Here is a 19,924-nt window from a genome sequence, read left to right as displayed (position 1 = left end):
GTAGGTGTCACAAAATGCAGCCTCTTTTGGACACCAGTGAGAATCTCTTAGATCACAAAGAGTTAAATGTGAAACACCTGGGAGAGATGTGCTTTCTGTGACTGATGTGGCTGGTTTGCTCTTCTCGATGGAAATAGGAGCGGGGCCTGAAACTGAAAAGAGCTGGCGTTTGGATTCAGCAGACCCAGGTTCAAGTTCTGGCTCTGCTATATATTCCATGGATGCTTGGGGCAAGTTGTTAAACCTCTCTGAGCCTCATCTGGAAGAGAGAAATTATAACAAGACCTACATTCTTTGTGTTGTGGTGAGCTATTAAATGAGATAAGAGAAATAAAATACTTTGCAAAGTGTCTGGCACTGTAGAAAGTAAACTATTCTTCTTATTTGTTTCTTATGGACCCTCAAACCCAGACAATAAAATATCAGAAGCTGATTGAAGTTATCTTGGAATGTCAGCCCTGCACTGTATAAATGCCTGACTGCATGGACTGAGGCAGAGCAGAGGTCTCTAGCCCATCTGTCTTCAGTGTGTGTGTTCACGGGCAGAGGCAGTGCGGAGAGAAAGATGCAGTGCACAGCATCCTGTGTTATCCAGGGGCACCAAAACGGAGCTCCCTGTATCAAGGAGCCTGAGTCTGTTATCCTGTGACACCAGCTTTGCTTGCTTTAGGTCTCTGTCCTCAATATGACCAGGTCACGCAGGGCCCATAGAAAGCAGAGATGCCTAAAGGTCACAAACCGCTTTATCCACAGGGACGTCTCTTGGTCTGGGTGCTCCACCCCTGGGGCCTCAGTTCTCTTTCCTTTACAACCCCTGGATCTCCTTCCTTTGCTCTCTATCTTCCTGTCCTCTCTCTTAGTAAGGATGCTTCTATTGATCAGTCCATACGGTCTGACCTGTGAGCAGCCTCCTTTGGGTGTAGTTCTCAAAGGCACCCCCATTCTTTACCAAGAGGGGTGCAGGACTCAAATCCCCTTGGGTCACGCCCACTCAAGTGATCGCTCAATGCAATTCTCTAAAGTTGGAAATTGACCAGTTATGATTCTTCAGGATATTGATCATCCCCATCCATTTGGTCGCCCTCAAGGCTGATTTGGGTTCCATTCCTTAGTTTCCACAGATGATTCTGAACGTCAGGGTAAGGAGGCAAATGTACGCACAGACTCAGAGACCTCATCCTGTCAAATGCATATTGATTCTCAGCAGGCTCTCAGTGTATGAAATCAAAGCTTCTGGGAGCCACACTCCATTTTCATGAATAAGAATCCAAATGATCACAAGTTTAGTGCCCCGAAAAAAACACAAATTTGCCATCTTACGCTTCCGTAGGTTAGAAGTCTGACACAGGTCATTAGTGCCTCTCTGGAGGCTCTTGGGAGAATCCATTTCCCTTCCTCCTCCACCTTCCAGAGTCTATCCATAATCCTTGGCTAAAGGTTCCCTTCTTCTATCCTCAAAGCCAGCACCATTACATCTCTGTGACCATCCCTTCTTAGTCACACTTCCCCTTGACCTCAGCCTCTGACCTCAGCCTGGAAAGGTTCTTCAATGTCAGGGAATCATGTGATTAAGCTGGACTCACCTGGAGAATCTAGGATAGTCTCCCCATGTCAGGGTTCGTAACTTCAACCACATCTGTAAAGTCCCTTTTGCCCTGTAAGGTAACATATTCACAGGTTCTGGAGATTAGGACATGGACATCTTTGTGGTCATTATTCTGTCCATCTCTTTCCTCTCTCTGGTCCCCCAAGGGAATTCCACATGCAAATATATTCATGCCGTCCTAAGGTCCTCAATATTCTCAATCCATTACAGCATCTACTCAAAGTCCAAAAATCTCATCAAAATCTCATCAGCTCAAAAGTCCCAAATCTCATTATCTACTTCAGATAAACCAGGCAAGGCTGAGGCTCTAGGCGGCAACATAAGGTAGTCTTTTTCTAATGTGAATGTTTTGAAATAATTCAATTGTTTTATTTCTATAGTTTACACATTTTGTCAAAGGTTTCCACTCCTGATGGCATTCTGAGGCGTTTATTGAAAAGACCATGAGTGTTCTTTTTTTTTTTCCTGCATGTCCCGCTATGTCTACTGTATGCCATTACAATCTTCCCATTCTGATTGCAACTCTCTACTCCCAGGGCAGAGCTAGTTATATGTTTTTCTTATATTCCTATATTCTAGATTTGCCACATATGGAGGAAAAAGCTAAACATGAGACTAAATAGAGACTAAGTATTAAGCCCATTCGTATCTCAAAATTTTTCATGTGTTTCAAATGTAGAAACCACGGCCATTCATAATTGGTTGAGGTTCTGATCTTCTGGACTAGCATTCTTAGCCAACACACACACACACACACACACACACATTCACATACACACACACACACACTCACATACACACACACACACTCACATACACACACTCATCAAATAACAGTGGAGATTTTTCAATTATCTAATTTGATCTAATGGCTAGTCCAGTATCTTCAAAACGTGGAGCATGAAGAATTCAGTTTTGTTTCTAACTTTATCGATACATCTTTATAGAAAGAGCATTCCAAGATTAAAATGAACTTGATATTTCTTGGCAAGTTCTTTCTTTTTGTTTGCATGTGTCCCTCAATAAAATGAAACCCTTTCACTGTAATAAAATTACTCTACAGTAATTTTTAAGCCATTCAAACCATAACATGTTAGAAATAAAACCTATCGATATTGTGAATGCTATTGGAACTGGGCACAAGGTACACAGGACTAAACAATAGTCTTGGCTGAGCACACAGACAAAGGCATTTGGGAAATTAAAATGAATATACTGAAGGTGACCAAATAAGATAAAAGTGTTCACTTACTAACTATGGCAATGCTACATTGCATAAATAAAAGATAATACAAAAAAATCTTCTTTCATTATGCCTTAAATAAAACACATTTACAAAAGCTCATGTTTTCTCGTGATGGTTGGCTTGAGGAATTTCTTAATTTGTACTGAACAGAATCTCCTTTTGACTGACTCTGAAAACAATGACCTAAGAAAACGATATGTAGAGTTTCTGCTTTGCCATCAAGGCTGTTTACACCAATTACACACCCAAAATAGCACCACCATAATGTAATTTTGCATAATGAATTACAGAGTCAAAAACAATCATCAATAATGATGACAGTGGTCCTTTGCCTTTATAAGAAGCATTGTAGTCTTCAATAATATTTATTGACCTAGAAGTCTCCAGCAATAATTAATCATGAATTATTCATAGCAGATAAAAGATTTCCAGTTATCTGATGGGATCCAATCTGCCCTCATAAAATGTTTGAAGCCTTCTGGCATTTTGCCCCGTGTAGGAGCCCGATTCTTCCAGCTATTTGGTTCACAAGAACATCTTGCATTTCAGTGGAGAAAAAAAACACCCTCTTATTCTGATAAATAATGAAGCAACTCTCTGCAATCCAATATTTTTAACACACCCCATCATTTAAAATTTTTGACTTGACAATATATTTTCCTTAATGTTGACATCCTAGGACTTTCACATTTTTAAATAGCTTCTGAGTTTTGCTTTTGGGGCTCTTCCAGGTCAAATTATTAATGTATCCTCCCTTCCCACTGAAGATGTTTAACACGCTTCACATTTTTCACATATTCAGTGCTAAGCTCGCCCATCTTTCTGTACAACTTCCGCCTTTCTCCCGTAACACCTCCTTCGCATACAGCTGCGCCTCAAAAGCCCAATAAGTGGTTCAGCATGAAATCATAGGCAGAATTTGGAAAAGGAATATTATTTTAAAAACTGAGCTGAAGAAAAGTGTAATATAAAGCTAGAAGATCTCTTGGTAGTTTAAGCACCGTTTCCTCTGTTCTGGGTCCTCATTTTCCCTAGTAATGGTTCCAGCGAAGTAAAGTACTTTTCATGGATACTGATTAATCGAAATGAATGTTCCCAAGTAACAAGGAAGAGAAGACAAGAGAGGGAGCAGGGAAGAAGGCAATCGCTGAGCATCTACAACTCAGCATTGGCATTTTGTTGGAAATTTTCCGAGTACTGTGGATAAAAGCACAGACACCAGAGGCAAACTGCCTGGGTTTGAATCTTAATTCTGCTAGAGTCCCGTCTCTACCTGTAAGGCCCTGGGCAAGTTATTTATGCCCTCCTCAAGCTTCTCATCTGTAAAGAAGGGATAATAACAGGGCCAATTCATAGAGGAGTGGTTATGATTATGTGAGTTCATATGTGTCAAGTCTTATAGCGGCGGTTGGCTTATAGTCAATGCTATAAACATTAGCTAATTATTGCAATTGCTGGTTATCATCAGATCTCATATGGGCTTGGCGTACAGCAGCCCTAATAGAAGATGGTTATTATCTTCTGCATTTTATTGAAGACGAAACTGGGGTGCACTGAAGTTAAGTAAGCTGACCACACACACGGTTAATATATGGCCTGTCAGGCTCCAAACCTGTGTTCCTGCAACTGAAGGGAGATGAGGACTGAAAAGCTGGCTCTGGGGAACTTTAAAAGGGCTTTTCCTGCAACTGAATCAGCAGGATGCCCAAAGCGCTTCACCCTCCCTAAGCATCAATTAGTTCCTATCCCTTTCATTTATTGCTTGGTTGTCCTTTTTCCCCTCCGAATTCCAATATTAATGACATATGTGAATTGGTATGAAGAAAACATCATAATTTTGAAAGATAAGAAATGAAAAGGAACCATAAAAATCTCACTGAACGTATGGTATTTCAGTCTCCCACCGCCTCCCTCAAAGCTTCCCCAAGTATTTCCCACTGATTTCTCTCCCTCTTGTTGACTCTTATAGCATTTATGGCCTGAACTCGACTGCTAGAACACTGTCTAGTGTACAGTTTAAGACACTAACTTGCACAGATCTCAAAAAATAAATTTCTGATAGTAAAGAGCTTATTGAATTTCACCTTTTGAAAACCCACGATGAGCTTCATTTGAATAAACCCCCTCTGGCCAAGGATTGACCAATTTGAGCCTCAACAAGAATAACTACAAAAAATTAAAATGCAAATTATGACGACATACGACAAGAAAAAAACACATGAGGATGAGGGTGCATCACTTTTGGAGGATGCGAAGGAGCCAACTTATTATTTTGACAGCTGATAATAGAGAGTAAGAATTAAACAATTTTTCTGTCTTTTCTATATAAACTGAACCTCACAGTAGCAACACAGTTGTTAAGAGGAAGTTTCTCCTTATAAAAATATTCCCGCTAATAAGTAAAGACTGATATGGAACACTTCCATCACCACAGAAATTTCTGTTGAAAAGTGCTGTTCTAGAAAGTGTACTCTAGACAATGAGCTTGAATTGCTACCAGACATTGAGTGACAGAAGTACACAATAACACCTTGCAAAAAACCAAAAAAACAACAACAACAAAACCTGAATAAAATGAAGCCTCTGGATCTAACCACCAATTTCCTGTATTTACAGGAAATACATGGGACAGAGGACTGTGTTACACAACACTCTGGGGATCCAGATGGCAAATTCCAGTTTGTGGGACACTGCTTGGAACAAATGATGCACTTTTCTTAACAAAAATAATACCCCAAAAAATTGATGGAGGAGGAAACTTAAATCTCATAAATTCCATGAATTCCATAAACTCCATATGTAAGACACATATCAAACAAAATTACAGTCCATAGCCTTTATTAAAAGCCTGTTTCAAACAGACTATAAAATAAATAATTACTAATTTTAAAACAACTGAAGTCTCTCCTTCTGTATCGCTGTTGTCTTTTCAAAAGGGTCCTGAGCCTGAATTGAGTCAAAAATCAACCATTCTAATATTTACAGCTTAGCTGTAACCATGTCATACAATTGATACAGTGTCTATGTCAGTTTCCTGGTTTTGATAATGTATTGTGGTAATGTGAGGTGTTAATCATTGGGGGAAGCTAGGTGAAGGGTACACAAGAGCTCTCTGTTTTTGCAACTCTGACAATTTTCTAAAAATATTTCAAGATATAAATTTGTCAAAATCAATCATCGTGCTGGAAGCCATCACCAGCTGATTTCTAGTTGCAAGTCATACAGGCCCAACAAAACACTAAGGTCCCTGAGACAAGGATAATCATATAATTCTCTGGACTTCCCCCCAAATATTGGCATTTTATTAGGCATATGGCGGGAGGATGAAGAGGGTGGAATAATTGGGAACATAGGAGGAATTTCATAAATATTTGTAAATTGATAAGTGGGAGACATTGAGAAATCATGGGTTAAATTTTGGGACTCAAGGATTTAAATGTATTGTTACTGTGCTCTTGATTTCACCTCTTTTGGAAACTGCTAGAAAAATAGTTTCTAATTATAAAATATATGAATGGAAAAATAGTCCCAGGCATTGGAACAGATAACCATTACTCACACTACTTAGTGTGGTTGAGTCTTCCTTTAAAACATCTAACTCAACACATGTTGCCAAATGACTAGGAAGCTGGCTCAGTTATTAGGTTCAGTTGTAATTTACAAGATCCTTAATGCAAAAAGAAGTCAAATGCTTTTCAGACAGATAAATATTCACAATTTTTATTCTTACTTTTTAATTTTTGGCTTCACCACTTAAATTACTGTCCAACGGCATAAAGCAAAAGAGAACTTTAAAAAACATTAAAAAAAAAAACCTGGAAATGCATCACTGAGAAAAAGATGTTATCTTTCTATCCAAAACAGTGGAAACTTATGAACTTTTCTCAATATCATGGTTCTGTCTACACAACCATTGCATAAGTTTTATAAATGCCACTGTCAGCAAGCAATTGAAAATTGTTTTTTTCCAAATGTTGGAGAAAGAACAACTATCTTATATTAATTAAAGCTAATCTACATTGGCTTTAATTGACTGATGGAGCATCGTGTTAATAAGCTCAAGTTTATTAGGTTCAATTCCTATGTGGTCTACTTAGCTTCTCTCAGTAGAATATTTGGTACCATGGTCTTCGACCATGTTTAACTCCCAGACTCTTAACACTGTAGTTTAACCCAACCCACCCCTACTGTTGCCAAATAGCTCAAAGTATCATCTTAAAATCAAAGCTCAACATGTCACAGTTGTTGAGGCTTACACTTTTTTTTTTAAACAAAACTTATCTTACTATGAAGCGAATGAAAAATTCTAGTCTTAAGGAACCACAGAAAAAGCTCACATTTGCTCTGCCCCAGTAGAGTAATTTTTGGCCTAGTCTACTCCCGCTAGAATGTTAACTTCATGAGTGCAGAGACCCTGTCTGTTTTATTTACCCTGGTATCATTGGTACCCATGACAGTGCCTGGCACTCAGTGTTTATTACATGTAGCTCACAAAAAGCTATATGCTTTTCCAAAGCCGAAAACACCTATTTCAAATGGAAACTGAGTACTTAGCAAACTTAAACAGTGGTTTCCAAAACGTGGTCCTCAGACTAGCAGCATTAGCATCCTCTGGGAATTTGTTAAAAAATACAAATTCTCGGGCTTCCCTGCTGGTGCAGTGGTTGAGAGCCCGCCTGCCGATGCAGGGGACACGGGTTCGTGCCCCGGTCCAGGAAGATCCCACATGCCGCTGAGCGGCTGGGCCCATGAGCCATGGCCGCTGAGCCTGAGCGTCCGGAGCCTGTGCTCCGCAACGGGAGAGGCCACAGCAGTGAGAGGCCAGCGTACTGCAAAAAACAAAAACAAAAACAAAAACGACAAATTCTCTGGCCCTACTACAGACCTGCTGAATCAGAACCTCAGGGGTGGTGACCTGAAATATATATTTTAACAAGCCCTCCAGGTGATTCTGAGGCATGCTAAAGTTTGATATCTACCAGTATAATCTAAGGAAGAAAACTCTTTCCAAAATTCAGCTCTGATTTGCATCACATAAACTCAGCTATTTCAGCACAGAAACATACATATCCTGGAATGATTCTCTGGAAAATGACTTTCTGTAAAGACTAGATATGTGGGCCAATAAAAGTTGATCACTGTTATGCACTTTATATAGCAAGATACCTTGAATCGTAAGACAAGAATGTGTGTAAGGTTTCCTCCCAGACAACCTATTTTATGGCAAATCTAAACAGAACTTATTTAATGAACATGGAAGTAACGTGATATGGTGTTCATGTCCCCACACCAAGAGTCAAAGACCTTTGTTTTTCTTTACTAGCTGAAAATTATCCAAAAAACTCACTGGGATTCCTCATCATTTCAGTGAGCTAAATAATAACAAAGTGGAAAAGTCTATGATTCAGTAAGAGCATCCAGGGCCTAAAATGTTCCAAAACCAACATATTTCTAGATGACAGAAAGAAGAGAAGGGTGATATACATGCTGAATCCAAAAAGCTCCTGACAAGCCAGAAGAATAAATTAAATTTAACAAAACAGTATTTTAGAGGATAAAAATTAACTTCTACACCTGAATGAAACATACACATACTCAGGTACAAGTTTGGGAAGATTTGACTCAGCAACAGCATATATTTAAAGAAAAAGACTTCATTTGCAGTATATACCCCATGAGCCAACACTGTACCCACTGTCACCCTGAAAGCAACAGTGACCTTAGAATGTCTTAGCAGAAGCAAAGTGTCTAGTATCAAAACCACAGCTATGCTCTGATCTGGTCTGGGCATCCCACATCTGAAATGCCTGCATTCATTTCCAAGCCCTACACTTCGTGGAGTGCACAGCTGGAGTGGAACAGCAAGGATGACGCTGTGACCAGAAACCGTGATCTCTGCAGAGCAAATGAAATCACTGTGAGGAACCAGACAATGGAAAAGAAAGCTCAGGCATGGGTGGAGGCATGCTGGTTTATCTTCAAATATGTTAAGGGCTGTCATAAGGAAGGAGAATTTAAAGTGCTCTTTGGAACTTGAAGGGGTTAAAGTCAGTAAGTAGAAACTGATGAACAGCCTTTGGTTGCAAAGAAGGTAAAGTAACAGACAGGAAGACTTGTGATAGTTTTATGTGCCAGTTTGTCTGGGCTCTATGACCCAGTTATTCAATCAAATATTACTGTAGGAGTTGCTGTGAAGGTATTGTGTAGATATGGTTAACATCTACAATCAGTTGACCTTAAGCAAAAGAGATTAGCCTGAATGATGTGGGTGGACCTTATCTGATTACTGGAAGGCCTTTAGTGCAAAAACTGAGCTTTCCCAGAGCGAAAGAAATTCTTCCTCTAGCTTGCAGCATTCAGTCCTCCCTGACTTTCCGGACTGTCATCTTTCTCTACAGATTTCACTCTTGCCAGCCCAAATAAATATAGAAAGATGTAATGTGTGTGTGTGTGTGTGTGTGTGTGTGTGTGTGTGTGTTCTACTGGTTCTGTTTCTGTTTCTCTGGAAGACTGTAACTGATACAGTTGCCCAAGGATAGAACGGTCTATTTCTTCTCATGCTGAGTTCCTGTTACCAGAGATATTCAAGTGCAGGAGAGGAAACCACTTTGGCAACAATAAAGAGACCATTTAGAAGATATGATTCTTGATGAAATTATATAGCACATATAGACCACATACTCTAACTCAATTTATGCAGTTTATTGAGGAGCCAGTCTTCATCTGCTCTGGGAATATAATAATGAGCAGAAATAGTTACTACTCTGCTTTTTTGGAATGTACATGAATCCTGTACTATGTGCAAGCTATTCTAGAACACAAAGTTGGCACTCAACAGATACTTGTTGAATGAATAATTGAATGAAGGAATAAAAACATAGTTTAAGATTATAGGGAAATATATAGATATATTTTTTTTGAGAAATGTTTCTATCAAAAATATGTAAATGTTTTAAAGCTTTAATTTTTTAATAAGGATAAGATATGATTATCAAAAAATTCTATAACATGCCATATTTCCTTCTCCAGTAGGGCGTAAGTCCAAATTATTTTCCTAAATTCTCCTTTTTTGACCCCCTTACATACTGAGCCTAAAGAAACACCCTGACTTAATGTCTATTCATTTCACACATTTGAAAGTGCAAATTCCTTCAGCATAGAATCTACAACCTCTGGATAGTCTGTAACATTATACACTCAGTGGAGGAATACTCATAGCCAACTACTGACCTGAGCGTGTTCATCCAGCCTCCAGTGATGGACAGCCAGGAAACCGACCATACTGCTTTTCCAAACACGAATGTTAAGGAACGCAGGGGAAGAACTGCACGGATTTCAATAATAAAAGCATGATAGTATTAGGACCATATTTATATCACACGTGTAACTTTTCAAAGTACCTTCACAGCCTATCTGCCTGCATCACCTGCTAAAAAAAAAAAAAAAAAAAAAAAAAAAAAAGCTCACAGATAAAAAAAAAAAAAAAAAAAAAAAGCAAATAAAAGTATCATTTGACAGATGAATAAAAAGAGAGAGTCATGGATGGGATGAAGGTGAAGTTTAAACCGCAATCCTTTCACTCGGTTCGGTTGGGTGCTTTTTTTTTCCATTATATCATACTGACAGAACATGGCGCATCATATTCTCTTTTGATAACAACGGAAAATGTACCCTTTAGTAGAAGATGATTCATCAGTCTTCTTACTCTTGATCCAAAGCTATAACAAATGGAATACTGCATTACAGGGGAACTTTCCTACATATACAGGTTGCTGAGAATCTTGGTTGTATTGATTGGCAACTTACCCCGTACTCCCAGGGGGCTTTGCCATGCATTGGTAATTCACTGATTACTGGAAATTTCTTACAAAAATAAAACCCTTTAGATGTTTTTTTACAAAATTCATATTACAAAATTCTAATGATCATTTCATTTCCTAATAAAAGGGGTTTGAAAGGAACAGGGTGATACAAAATGAAAACACTTAGTAGCAAATTTGCAAAAGCCTTGCACAGTCATAAACTGGGACTCTAGACGTGGCTGCAGCTCCAATAAGCTGGGTGATCTAGGTAAGAATCTCTCTCATGTGTATGTATAGGAGCTTTACCTATTTGCTTACTCCAGGCTGAAATTACCTATTTCAGGCTGCCTTGTCTTCATAATATAGCTACTTTCATTTTTAATGGGATGGAAGAAATTAGGGCTGTTTTTCTGAAGCCACATCAATTTTTAAAGGCAGCTGGAGCAATAGGGATGCGTTTGCACTGGAATTTTGGCTTCAAGGCCAGTACCACCTTGAAAATTTGGCTGATTTCCCCAAATCCATGAGTTGGAGAAATACCAGTGATAAAAAGGGGAATTACAAGGATGATTTACAATTTTCTTCACTCCCTCCCTCAAGTTTAGTCTTTGTCTGTTGCCAAGAAAACAAGTCATGATCAAAATGGAACCAATTGGTAACTGATAATTAAACTACAGCAAAATATTTCAATAAATAAATTAGCCATCAGATAAAAATTAAGGACAATTGAATTTTGATAATATATCCCAGCAGAAAAAAGCAGAGACAGAGATATGTCCTTTTGACTTTGAAAAACAGTTCTTGATTTTGTTTTGTTTTCCAGTATTGTTTCTTTCCTAATTATATTTTTCTTGGGAGAAAAGCTTAAGAATTGGCCACTGCCAGCCTACAAAAATGTTTACCCACCAATAAACAACTGATTTTGATTCTTTATTTTTTCTTTCCTCTTCTTTATTTCCTTTCCCTTTCTTTTTCTAAGTCCTTATATGCACGATTCCTCATCTTTGCTTAACTTCCTGGGCATGCAAGAAAAGTCTGAGTGACTTAAGCCTGGCACAGAAGTCTGACTTTTTGTACATATCCATTGGTATATACACCTGCAGTTTGGAAACACCCTTTTATTCCTCTTGGGGTGGAAGAATCAAATGAAAATAAACTCCTTTCGGCTGTTTGTCTCTTTTTGCTTTTCTATCTTTGCAGGTAAAGGAAGGTATAAATGCTTGAAAGCCACAGGTAACCACATCACCGTATTTTATGACAAGAGAACACCTATTTTTCCAGCATTATCCAAACTTGTCTCAATGCCACCTTCCTCCCTTTGGCCCAGTCCATTAAAAAACAATTACTTCTCTAACCACCATCTACACAGGAACCAATGGACCTGACTTCCGGTAATCTTTAAATTTCAACAACCACTTAGGAAAGGCTTCTTCACACACACACACACACACACACACACACACACACACATTTCCAGGAGCTGTGGAACTTCTGTACCCACCTGAAACATAACCTGTCCCTCTTTTTACCTAAACAAATATTTAAAGAAAAATTACCATTAATATTATACTGTATAATCTTAGAACAAGAATAAGCGAGAACTTGAAGAGCTGCTTGGCAACTTAAGTCGGTAAAAAGTGAGGTACAGGATCATTGCCGGTGCTCACATTCATGTGATGCACACAGCTGAGGCTATTTCCTCTGCACGTGGTCCTGAAACTGGACCCAAAGCCTAGGCATTATTGAAGCCACAGATCAATTTGCTATATCTTCCTGAAGAGTCCATTTTAGGCACTGATCTGGGGATAAAATTGTTTTTATATTCAAACAAACATAGACATATTGTGGATCAATATTAAAATTTGCCTATATTTCTATAAGTAATAAAACATGCAAAATAATTACATGATTGTAATGAGATGCTTGCATGACCCAATCCCCTAGATCTTTCTCCTCCTTCTTTTAGAAGTACTTTGAAGACAATGTTTAAGAAGCATCATACTACACCATGAAGTGTAAATGAAGGGAACGAACTTGTATAGCTACTTGGGTAAAGAAAAAGTTCTAAAACACAAAGCTGAGCTCTATAGCATAAGGAAATTGACCTACCTAAGATGCTATTGATATTGTCTTTATTTAATATATATGAGATCTCATAAACATAACTCAGCCATAAAGAAACATATATGTTAAAGCAGTATCTGGTGCTCATTGGAAAAGTCACATTTAAAATCAGAATTGTCCTTGCCTGTCCCACTTGAAAATAAAATGAAAAGGCTTTTTAAAACTTTTAATAATTGAGAGAGAGGGGGAAAAACGAACAAGAACAAGAAAAAGGAAGAAAAAATAAATCTCTTTGTGCCAAGGTAAACTGTATCACATGCTTGTTTGTGTTTGGCACCCAATTCATAGCCCAGCAATCTGAGTCTAAGAACTTAAGCCTTCACGGACGAGTGCATCAATTGGCTTTTGAATCAGAGAATAGCATTATTCCATTAACTTTGAGACTATCCCTTTCAAGAAATATATTTAGCTATGGCACACAATATTTCATTCCTAAAATGAGAACGTCAACTGTGAAATGCAACTGAAAATTTCAGTTGTTTTTCTCTCGACTCCTCCCACTTACTACACATTCGAATAATGTGGATCCAGGAAGCATTTACATAAATATGGTGTGCATTCTAGGTTTTATGGCAGGTCTTTTTGCTTTCATTACTTGGAGCCTGCCACATTACAGGCTGGCACACACGAGTAAGGAAATCTATGCCCTACATGCCATGTTATTACTGGCTGCCTTACCCTTAGCCAGAGAAGGGAAACGTTTACTCTGCTGGGGCAAGACAAGAAGCAAAGGGCTGGGAAAACTTGGCTCTCCACTTTGAAGATTCCACACAGTGTTCCCCATGCTGAACCAGCAGGCTCGCCAAGCCAGGAAGCTCACTTGAAGACAGAACTGCAAGAACTGCCAAAACTAGACAGAAGGAAGAAGAATCCTCCTGATACAAAAGACCCTGTAAATACTGCAATATACACACACATGTACACATACCCGACATGTTTTGTAATTAGCACATTATTAAATTTCTCCTGTGCTGACGCTTCTAATGTCAACCTGTCAACCAAAGACTTCTGGTTAACGTTAAATTCTGTTTTAAACATGGAAGGCTTATCTGTAACCTGGGCTTAGGAAACCATCTACCACATACCAGAAGCACTTTCAAATTTAACGGTGCTAATTTATTGATGACACCATAATACTTCTGGCTGTTTTTCTAAGATTTCCAAGATATTAGCCAGAAGTATTGTTATGATCAGCAGTGGTCAAGCTGTAATTGACATAAACCAGACTCTGGATTTAAGAGAAAGAGAGAGACTGAGAAAGTGTGTGTGTGTGTGTGTGTGTGTGTGTGTGTGTGTGTGTGTGTGTGTGTGTATGTGTGTTTAGGGTGTGCTGAGCAGCAATACAAAATTTTTTCTTCTAAGCTTTCTGACTTTTACTGAAAACCCAAATACCCACTTGAATGTAGATACATCTTTGATTGTATGGTTTCACTAGACAACTTACCAATGAAAAAGCACACACCTTGAAAAATTGTAATAATATAAAAGCTAATATACTCGAGCACTTACTGTGTGCCAGGTACTGTTCTAAGAGACTTGCGTGTAATAACTCAGCCAGTCCTAACAACAACTCTTTGACATAAGCACTATTACATCCTTCATGTAATTGCAGAAATTGAAAATTTAAGTACCTTGTTAAAGTTGCTAAATTCACACAGCTAATAAAGTGTAGAACTGGGAGTCAGACCTAATAGTGTGACTCCAGTTCTCCTGTTCTTGACTCCATTAACAAATGGCCAATATGGTCTTATTTACCCCAAATTCCAAATTGGTATTGAGTGTGCAGGAAAGCAGATGGGCCGGGTAAGGCTTGAAGCCTCTGAAGCAATTCACACAGACCCAGGTTCAAATCAGAGACGCTCAGTTTCTACCACTCCAAGATCACAAGCTGCTGCCCCTTTTCAGGAATGTCTGGTGAGAAATGGATTGTCTGAGCCCACGGATGGGTCATGACCATTTGGGGGAGGCATTTGAGTAAGTGAGAAGCCGTAGTTACATTCCGGCAGGTATAATTTCTTGCGGACTTAAAAAAACAAAAGTTACTTATAAGACAAATTGAATCTGTACAATAGGAAGGCGAAGGTGGCATACAGTGATTAGGCAGAGATATCCATATTAATTAAGAATTATTATAAACGTGAATTCAAAGTCTGGTTTCAAAGTTGAGAGCTGAGATATGAAGTACTCTATGGTTGTTTTCACTGAACTATGGGAAAAGGTCTCAGAACTGTCTCCCATGCATAAGTCAAACCGGTCTACTTTATAAATGGGAGGTGTGGTTACAAGGTCTCAGGAAAACAGTCTCATGTTGAAATAGGAAAACACTGTCTGTTTATAGATGATGGACAAAAAGGCAATTGTTTAAAGGCATGTGGTCTATCACTGTCATTTTCACCTAAATGAAAATAAACACGCATGGTAGAATGTATATAAGGTGGACAGGAAAACCAGTCCAAAGAAGAGTCATTAATCAAGAGTCATTGGATTTTCGAGTTGGAAAGGACCTAAATGAACAAGGTCAACTTCTGCCCTTTTGCATAAATTAAAACCAAGGTCAACAGAATGTGGACTCTGTGTGCAGGTGTCATCTTCAGCTCTGGGTCTGAGGGCTTCCCCCTAGGGAGAGGGTCTGCAGTGAGAGGACAAGAGGATGGTATGTAGAACCTGAGAGCCCCAATCTTTGAGAGAGGTAGGCCAATAAAAAGCAGCGCATGAAGATGGCTGCTTAGGGTCAATGGAGAGGTGGCAGGAAAGCCAAGAAGTGTGATGTCGTGGGAGCCTGGGAAGGAAGGAGTTTTAGGAAAGCGTAAGTGGTTATGTTGAACGGTAACAAGAGTTCTAAGAAGATCAGAACTGAGAAAGATTCATAAGATTGGTTGGTTATTGATCTGTGGTGACCCTCACAAAAGCAGTTTCAGCAGCATAATCACAGTGGAAGATTGCCATGTTTAAGCAATGAATGGGAAGTCCAAAAAAGTTAAGACAGTGAGGCAGAACCCAAGTTCAATAACCTTGGAGAAAAGAAAAAGATGGAGTAGTGGACAAAGAAATGCTCAAGGGGAAAAGGTCAGTAGAGAATGAGAAGAATCCTTGAAGAAATAATTGAAACAACTTGGGGGAAGACAAAGGAAACTGAGGTCTACCTGATGGATCAGCCTTGACAGGAAGAGATACCCAGTTTGCTCTGAGATAATACAGATGAAAAAGGGTGGGTATACGGTGCATAGAGTTAAGTGGTTCTCTCCACTGGATTTTTATTTTTATGTTTCACTTTTCAAATGATGCAGAGTTTATTTTGGTAAATGATATAAGGGTAAAAATTCCCCTTCCCTTATTGCCTGTGTTAAATTTTGCATGCATGAATGTTAAACACTGAGCTCTAAGTCTAGATCCCTCGGTCGTGAAAAATTTAGACCAGCTCTTGTTAGAACATGTCTTCCCACACACAGCATCGCCTTGGTCCTCCACTCACTGGAACAGTTTCCTCATTCTCCAGAGCCTTCCACCAGCTACAGAAATTGTTTGTTCTCACGCCATCAGGAAACACTGAGGAGATTAACACTGAGGAAGGAGTTTAACGATCTTCGATCTCCTGAAGGCTGGCAGTTTCCTAGCTTTGTCAACTATCTTTTCTTTTGCTTGGTTTCTGCCAGAGGCCAGAGCAAGTGGCAAGCAGGAGAAAAGGGTGATGGCAGAAAAGAGCCCTCTTGAGAAAATAAAAAGAAAAGAGACAGAGAGAGAGAGAGAGAGAGAGAGGGAGAGAGAAAGACTTAGAACTTAGAATAGGGAAAATTTATTGCTGAAATTATACCAGAGAGCCGGTTTGGAAAGAGAGGTTGGCCACAGAAATAAAAGCTGCTCGTGCGTGTTTGTTTAGGATTATGTGGATGACTTGTACTGGCTGGTCCGAATGGGTTTCCCTCTACAAACACACACCTACTAGGTGTCTGTTTGAGTCCTTTCCTGAGAACAAAGAGCTCAATGGGCAAAGTCAATTATGAGTCTTTCCTCCAGTGAGAGATCAAAGCAACGTTTTCTGAAAAACCACGTTGCCCTATTTCAGCAACACGTACTTAACATTTAATTATAAAATCTGAGATCCATTTCTCAAATTGGATTAGATACATTAGATACATTTTCACTTCCACCATTTCACCCTTCATCTTAAAGGTCTGCAAACCTTTACTGAGGTGTGAAATACAAAAGCCTCTGAATTACCAACGTGGGCCACAACTGGATCATTGAAATTCACCCCAGAGGTTCCGGCAATAGCTATCTTACTTGAGGTCACACACGCCCCAGCTTTCACCAGTCCTCCCCAATTTTAGACGTGCTGGGTGATAATACAATTCTGTTTCTTGTAAAGATATATTCCCTCGGCAAGCATTTATTCAGCACCCAACACATGCTTGACATTGAGCCAGTTGCTGAAAATATCAAGATTGATGAGATATTACATTGGCCCTTCAAGATCTCATATAGAGAAAAAAAGAGCAAATGTATTTTTTAAAAATTAAAAAATGTATTTTTAAATTTCTACAATCTGATTTCTTTGGAAGTTGAACATCCTTCCTCAGAATACCAAGACCTGTGATGTACCCATTGCCTTGTGTATTACCAGCAGAGCTTCTTTACCATAAAGAAGCAAAAGAGGACATAAAACCTGGTTATGCAAAATGAAAATTTCAGATAAAGAGAAAGAGGCTTCATCTAAAAGAGCAACACAGGAGAACAGGACAGACACACACAAACAACCGCCACAAAAATCTTACCTGACTTGCCCACGCCTGCTCTCCCAAATATTGCCAGTTTGACCTCTGAACTTTTAGCCATGCCGCCTGCTGGTAGACAATTCACTGTGGTTCAAACTAAGGAGCTGAGAAGATCTTTTAGGTTCCAGCCCTTGGTTTCACCATATCATTGTAAATCAGCAGTCCTTCAACAAAAGAGATTTGGGAATTCATAACTGACTGGAGAAAGAAACTCATATTTATTAAAGCATCTCCTATGTGCCAGCACCATTCACTCGATCAACGTCTTCCCTGTCGATCTTCACCACAATCCTGCGAGAGGGTTCTAGCAATATACTGTAAACCATTCAACTAAGAAGTGATAGACCCAGGACTTGCACATAGATCTGTTTGGTTCTAAAAAAATGCATTTTTACACAAAATAGCATTTTCAAAAGTACTTCCTCAAAGAATGTTTTTTGTCAGTAATTGATAACAAATACTTGCCTGTGAATACATGTATTTACCATATGTCTGCAAACATCCAATACACATACACACATGGGGAGAGTCACATTTGGAACTCTTATTTCCCTTTGGGCTGAATAATACACATTCATATTAGTGTATCCCATTGTAATATGATTGAATTTGCATTCCAAGGTTTACCTTTTATCTCCGTTCACACTAGATCACATGGTTGAATCATGTGACAGATACTCATGTTCCAAAATTGATATATAACATCTAGATAATATTTTTATATTTTTCTGGGCACAATGCCCTGGTACACAAAAGATAAATGCCATGTGCTGACTTCTGATTCCTTTTCTATGACAACCTCAAGTAAATCAGTTTATGGTACTGTCCTGACACTTGGGAAATGACATTATATACAATGTAAGCACATTTTATATAGTTGGGTTGCTTTAGGAAGGACACCTAGGTCCTTGGTACCATGGAAATGTAAAATTGGAAAAAGCCTTGGAGTCAATGGAAAAATCCATCCAGCCTTCCTTTTTGATCAGACAACCATCTAACAACCATCCTGGGTCTAATTTATCACTTCCAGGTATGAGGAGAGGAGAAGCATTAAATCAACTTTTTCTTTTCTTTCGCTCAGAGCCCTTCAAGCAGCCAAGCAGCTATTAGGAACCTTTGCCCCATTCTAGATGTCTACTTTCTAGGAAAATGAGACCCAATCATCTTCCCCGGTTCTTCATGGGACATCTGTTCTCGTTTATGTTTTTTTGACCCTCACCTTCCCTCCTGACCATGTTCAGCTCTCTTCTCTGGTATTTGCCATTTTATTCACTCTAAAAATGTGGCATCCTCTGCATTCGCCCCTTGAGATATGACCTGACAGATGACCCAGCAAAAGTTTCATACGATTCTTCCTCCTCTTCACCTGGCACTGTAGTTATATTCCAGCACACTCATATTAAGGCTCCCATTTTTCACGTGAATTGCAGGCCCCCCTATTCTGAACTTCCGCTATCGATGTTTTCAACCTAGGTACAAGACTTCACTTTCAAGTCTGTTATCTAAACACATGAACTGTTCCTGCCAGAGTTTTGGCATCTACAAGTTTTCAAAAAGAGCTTTTCCAGAGAAAGAAAAATGTAAAAGTCTTTCTGAAAAAGTGTTTCTACAAAGACATTAACGTGGAATTGTCTCCTTCATTAGCATCTAAACTATGGACCTGAACCTCACAAATTTTGTATTTGCTGATTTCCACAGTGCCAGAGCTTCCTCCGAAGGACAGAAAGGTCAACAATAACATTGGCTGTTGTTTACTTCATCCCAATAATGAACAAACTCCCTAGTGATCATTAATAGTACAAAAACCAGAAGCTTTTACATCTGTAATTTGTCCAGTCCCACGCTTTTGGCTAAAGATAAAAAGAATTTCATTATTTGTCATTTTATATGCATTCATTACGAAAAGGCCTCGGGTAAGCTGGGATGAAGTGAGAGAGTGGCATTGACATACATACACTACCAAATGCAAAATAGATAGCTAGTGGGAAGCAGTTGCATAGCACAGGGAGATCAGCTCAGTGCTTTGTGACCACCTAGAGGGGTGGGATAGGGAGGGTGGGAGGGAGGGAGACTCAAGAGGGAGGAGATATGCAGATATATGTATATGTATAGCTGATTCACTTTGTTATAAAGCAGAAACTAACACACCATTATAAAGCAATTATACTCCAATAAAGATGTTAAAAAAAGAAAAAGATACAATCTAAAAAATTTGAAAATCAAAAAGAAAAAAAAAGGCCTCTATGCTTAAGGCTCAGTGGTTCATCACAGAAGCATAATGTATCGAGATGTATTAATTAAATAAATTCCGAGCATTTCTTTGCAACATAGAACATGCAAGTGTCTGGAGCTTGTATAAACAACAATTTGTTAT

The 19,924-nt window shown here is 38.9% G+C and overlaps 1 protein-coding gene across 2 annotated transcripts in view; it reads right to left on the bottom strand.

The window, feature by feature from the left end:
* RERG (RAS like estrogen regulated growth inhibitor) overlaps positions 1-17,707 on the bottom strand; it is a 100,484-nt gene extending 82,777 nt beyond the window's left edge. The window contains exon 1 of one of the 2 annotated variants that reach the window (XM_007454620.1): positions 17,551-17,707. In XM_007454620.1, the coding sequence (XP_007454682.1) occupies positions 17,551-17,611 (61 nt within the window). In that variant the 5' untranslated portion in view covers positions 17,612-17,707. The remainder of the gene's footprint in view (positions 1-17,550) is intronic. The other variant, XM_007454621.1, reaches the window with a different exon arrangement.
* Positions 17,708-19,924: the final 2,217 nt, after the last annotated feature.

The sequence above is a fragment of the Lipotes vexillifer genome, unplaced genomic scaffold (genome assembly GCF_000442215.2).
Source record: "Lipotes vexillifer unplaced genomic scaffold, Lipotes_vexillifer_v1.1 scaffold911, whole genome shotgun sequence".
In the NCBI taxonomy this organism is placed as follows: Eukaryota; Metazoa; Chordata; class Mammalia; order Artiodactyla; family Lipotidae; genus Lipotes; species Lipotes vexillifer.
This window is presented reverse-complemented; position numbering and strand designations above follow the sequence as displayed.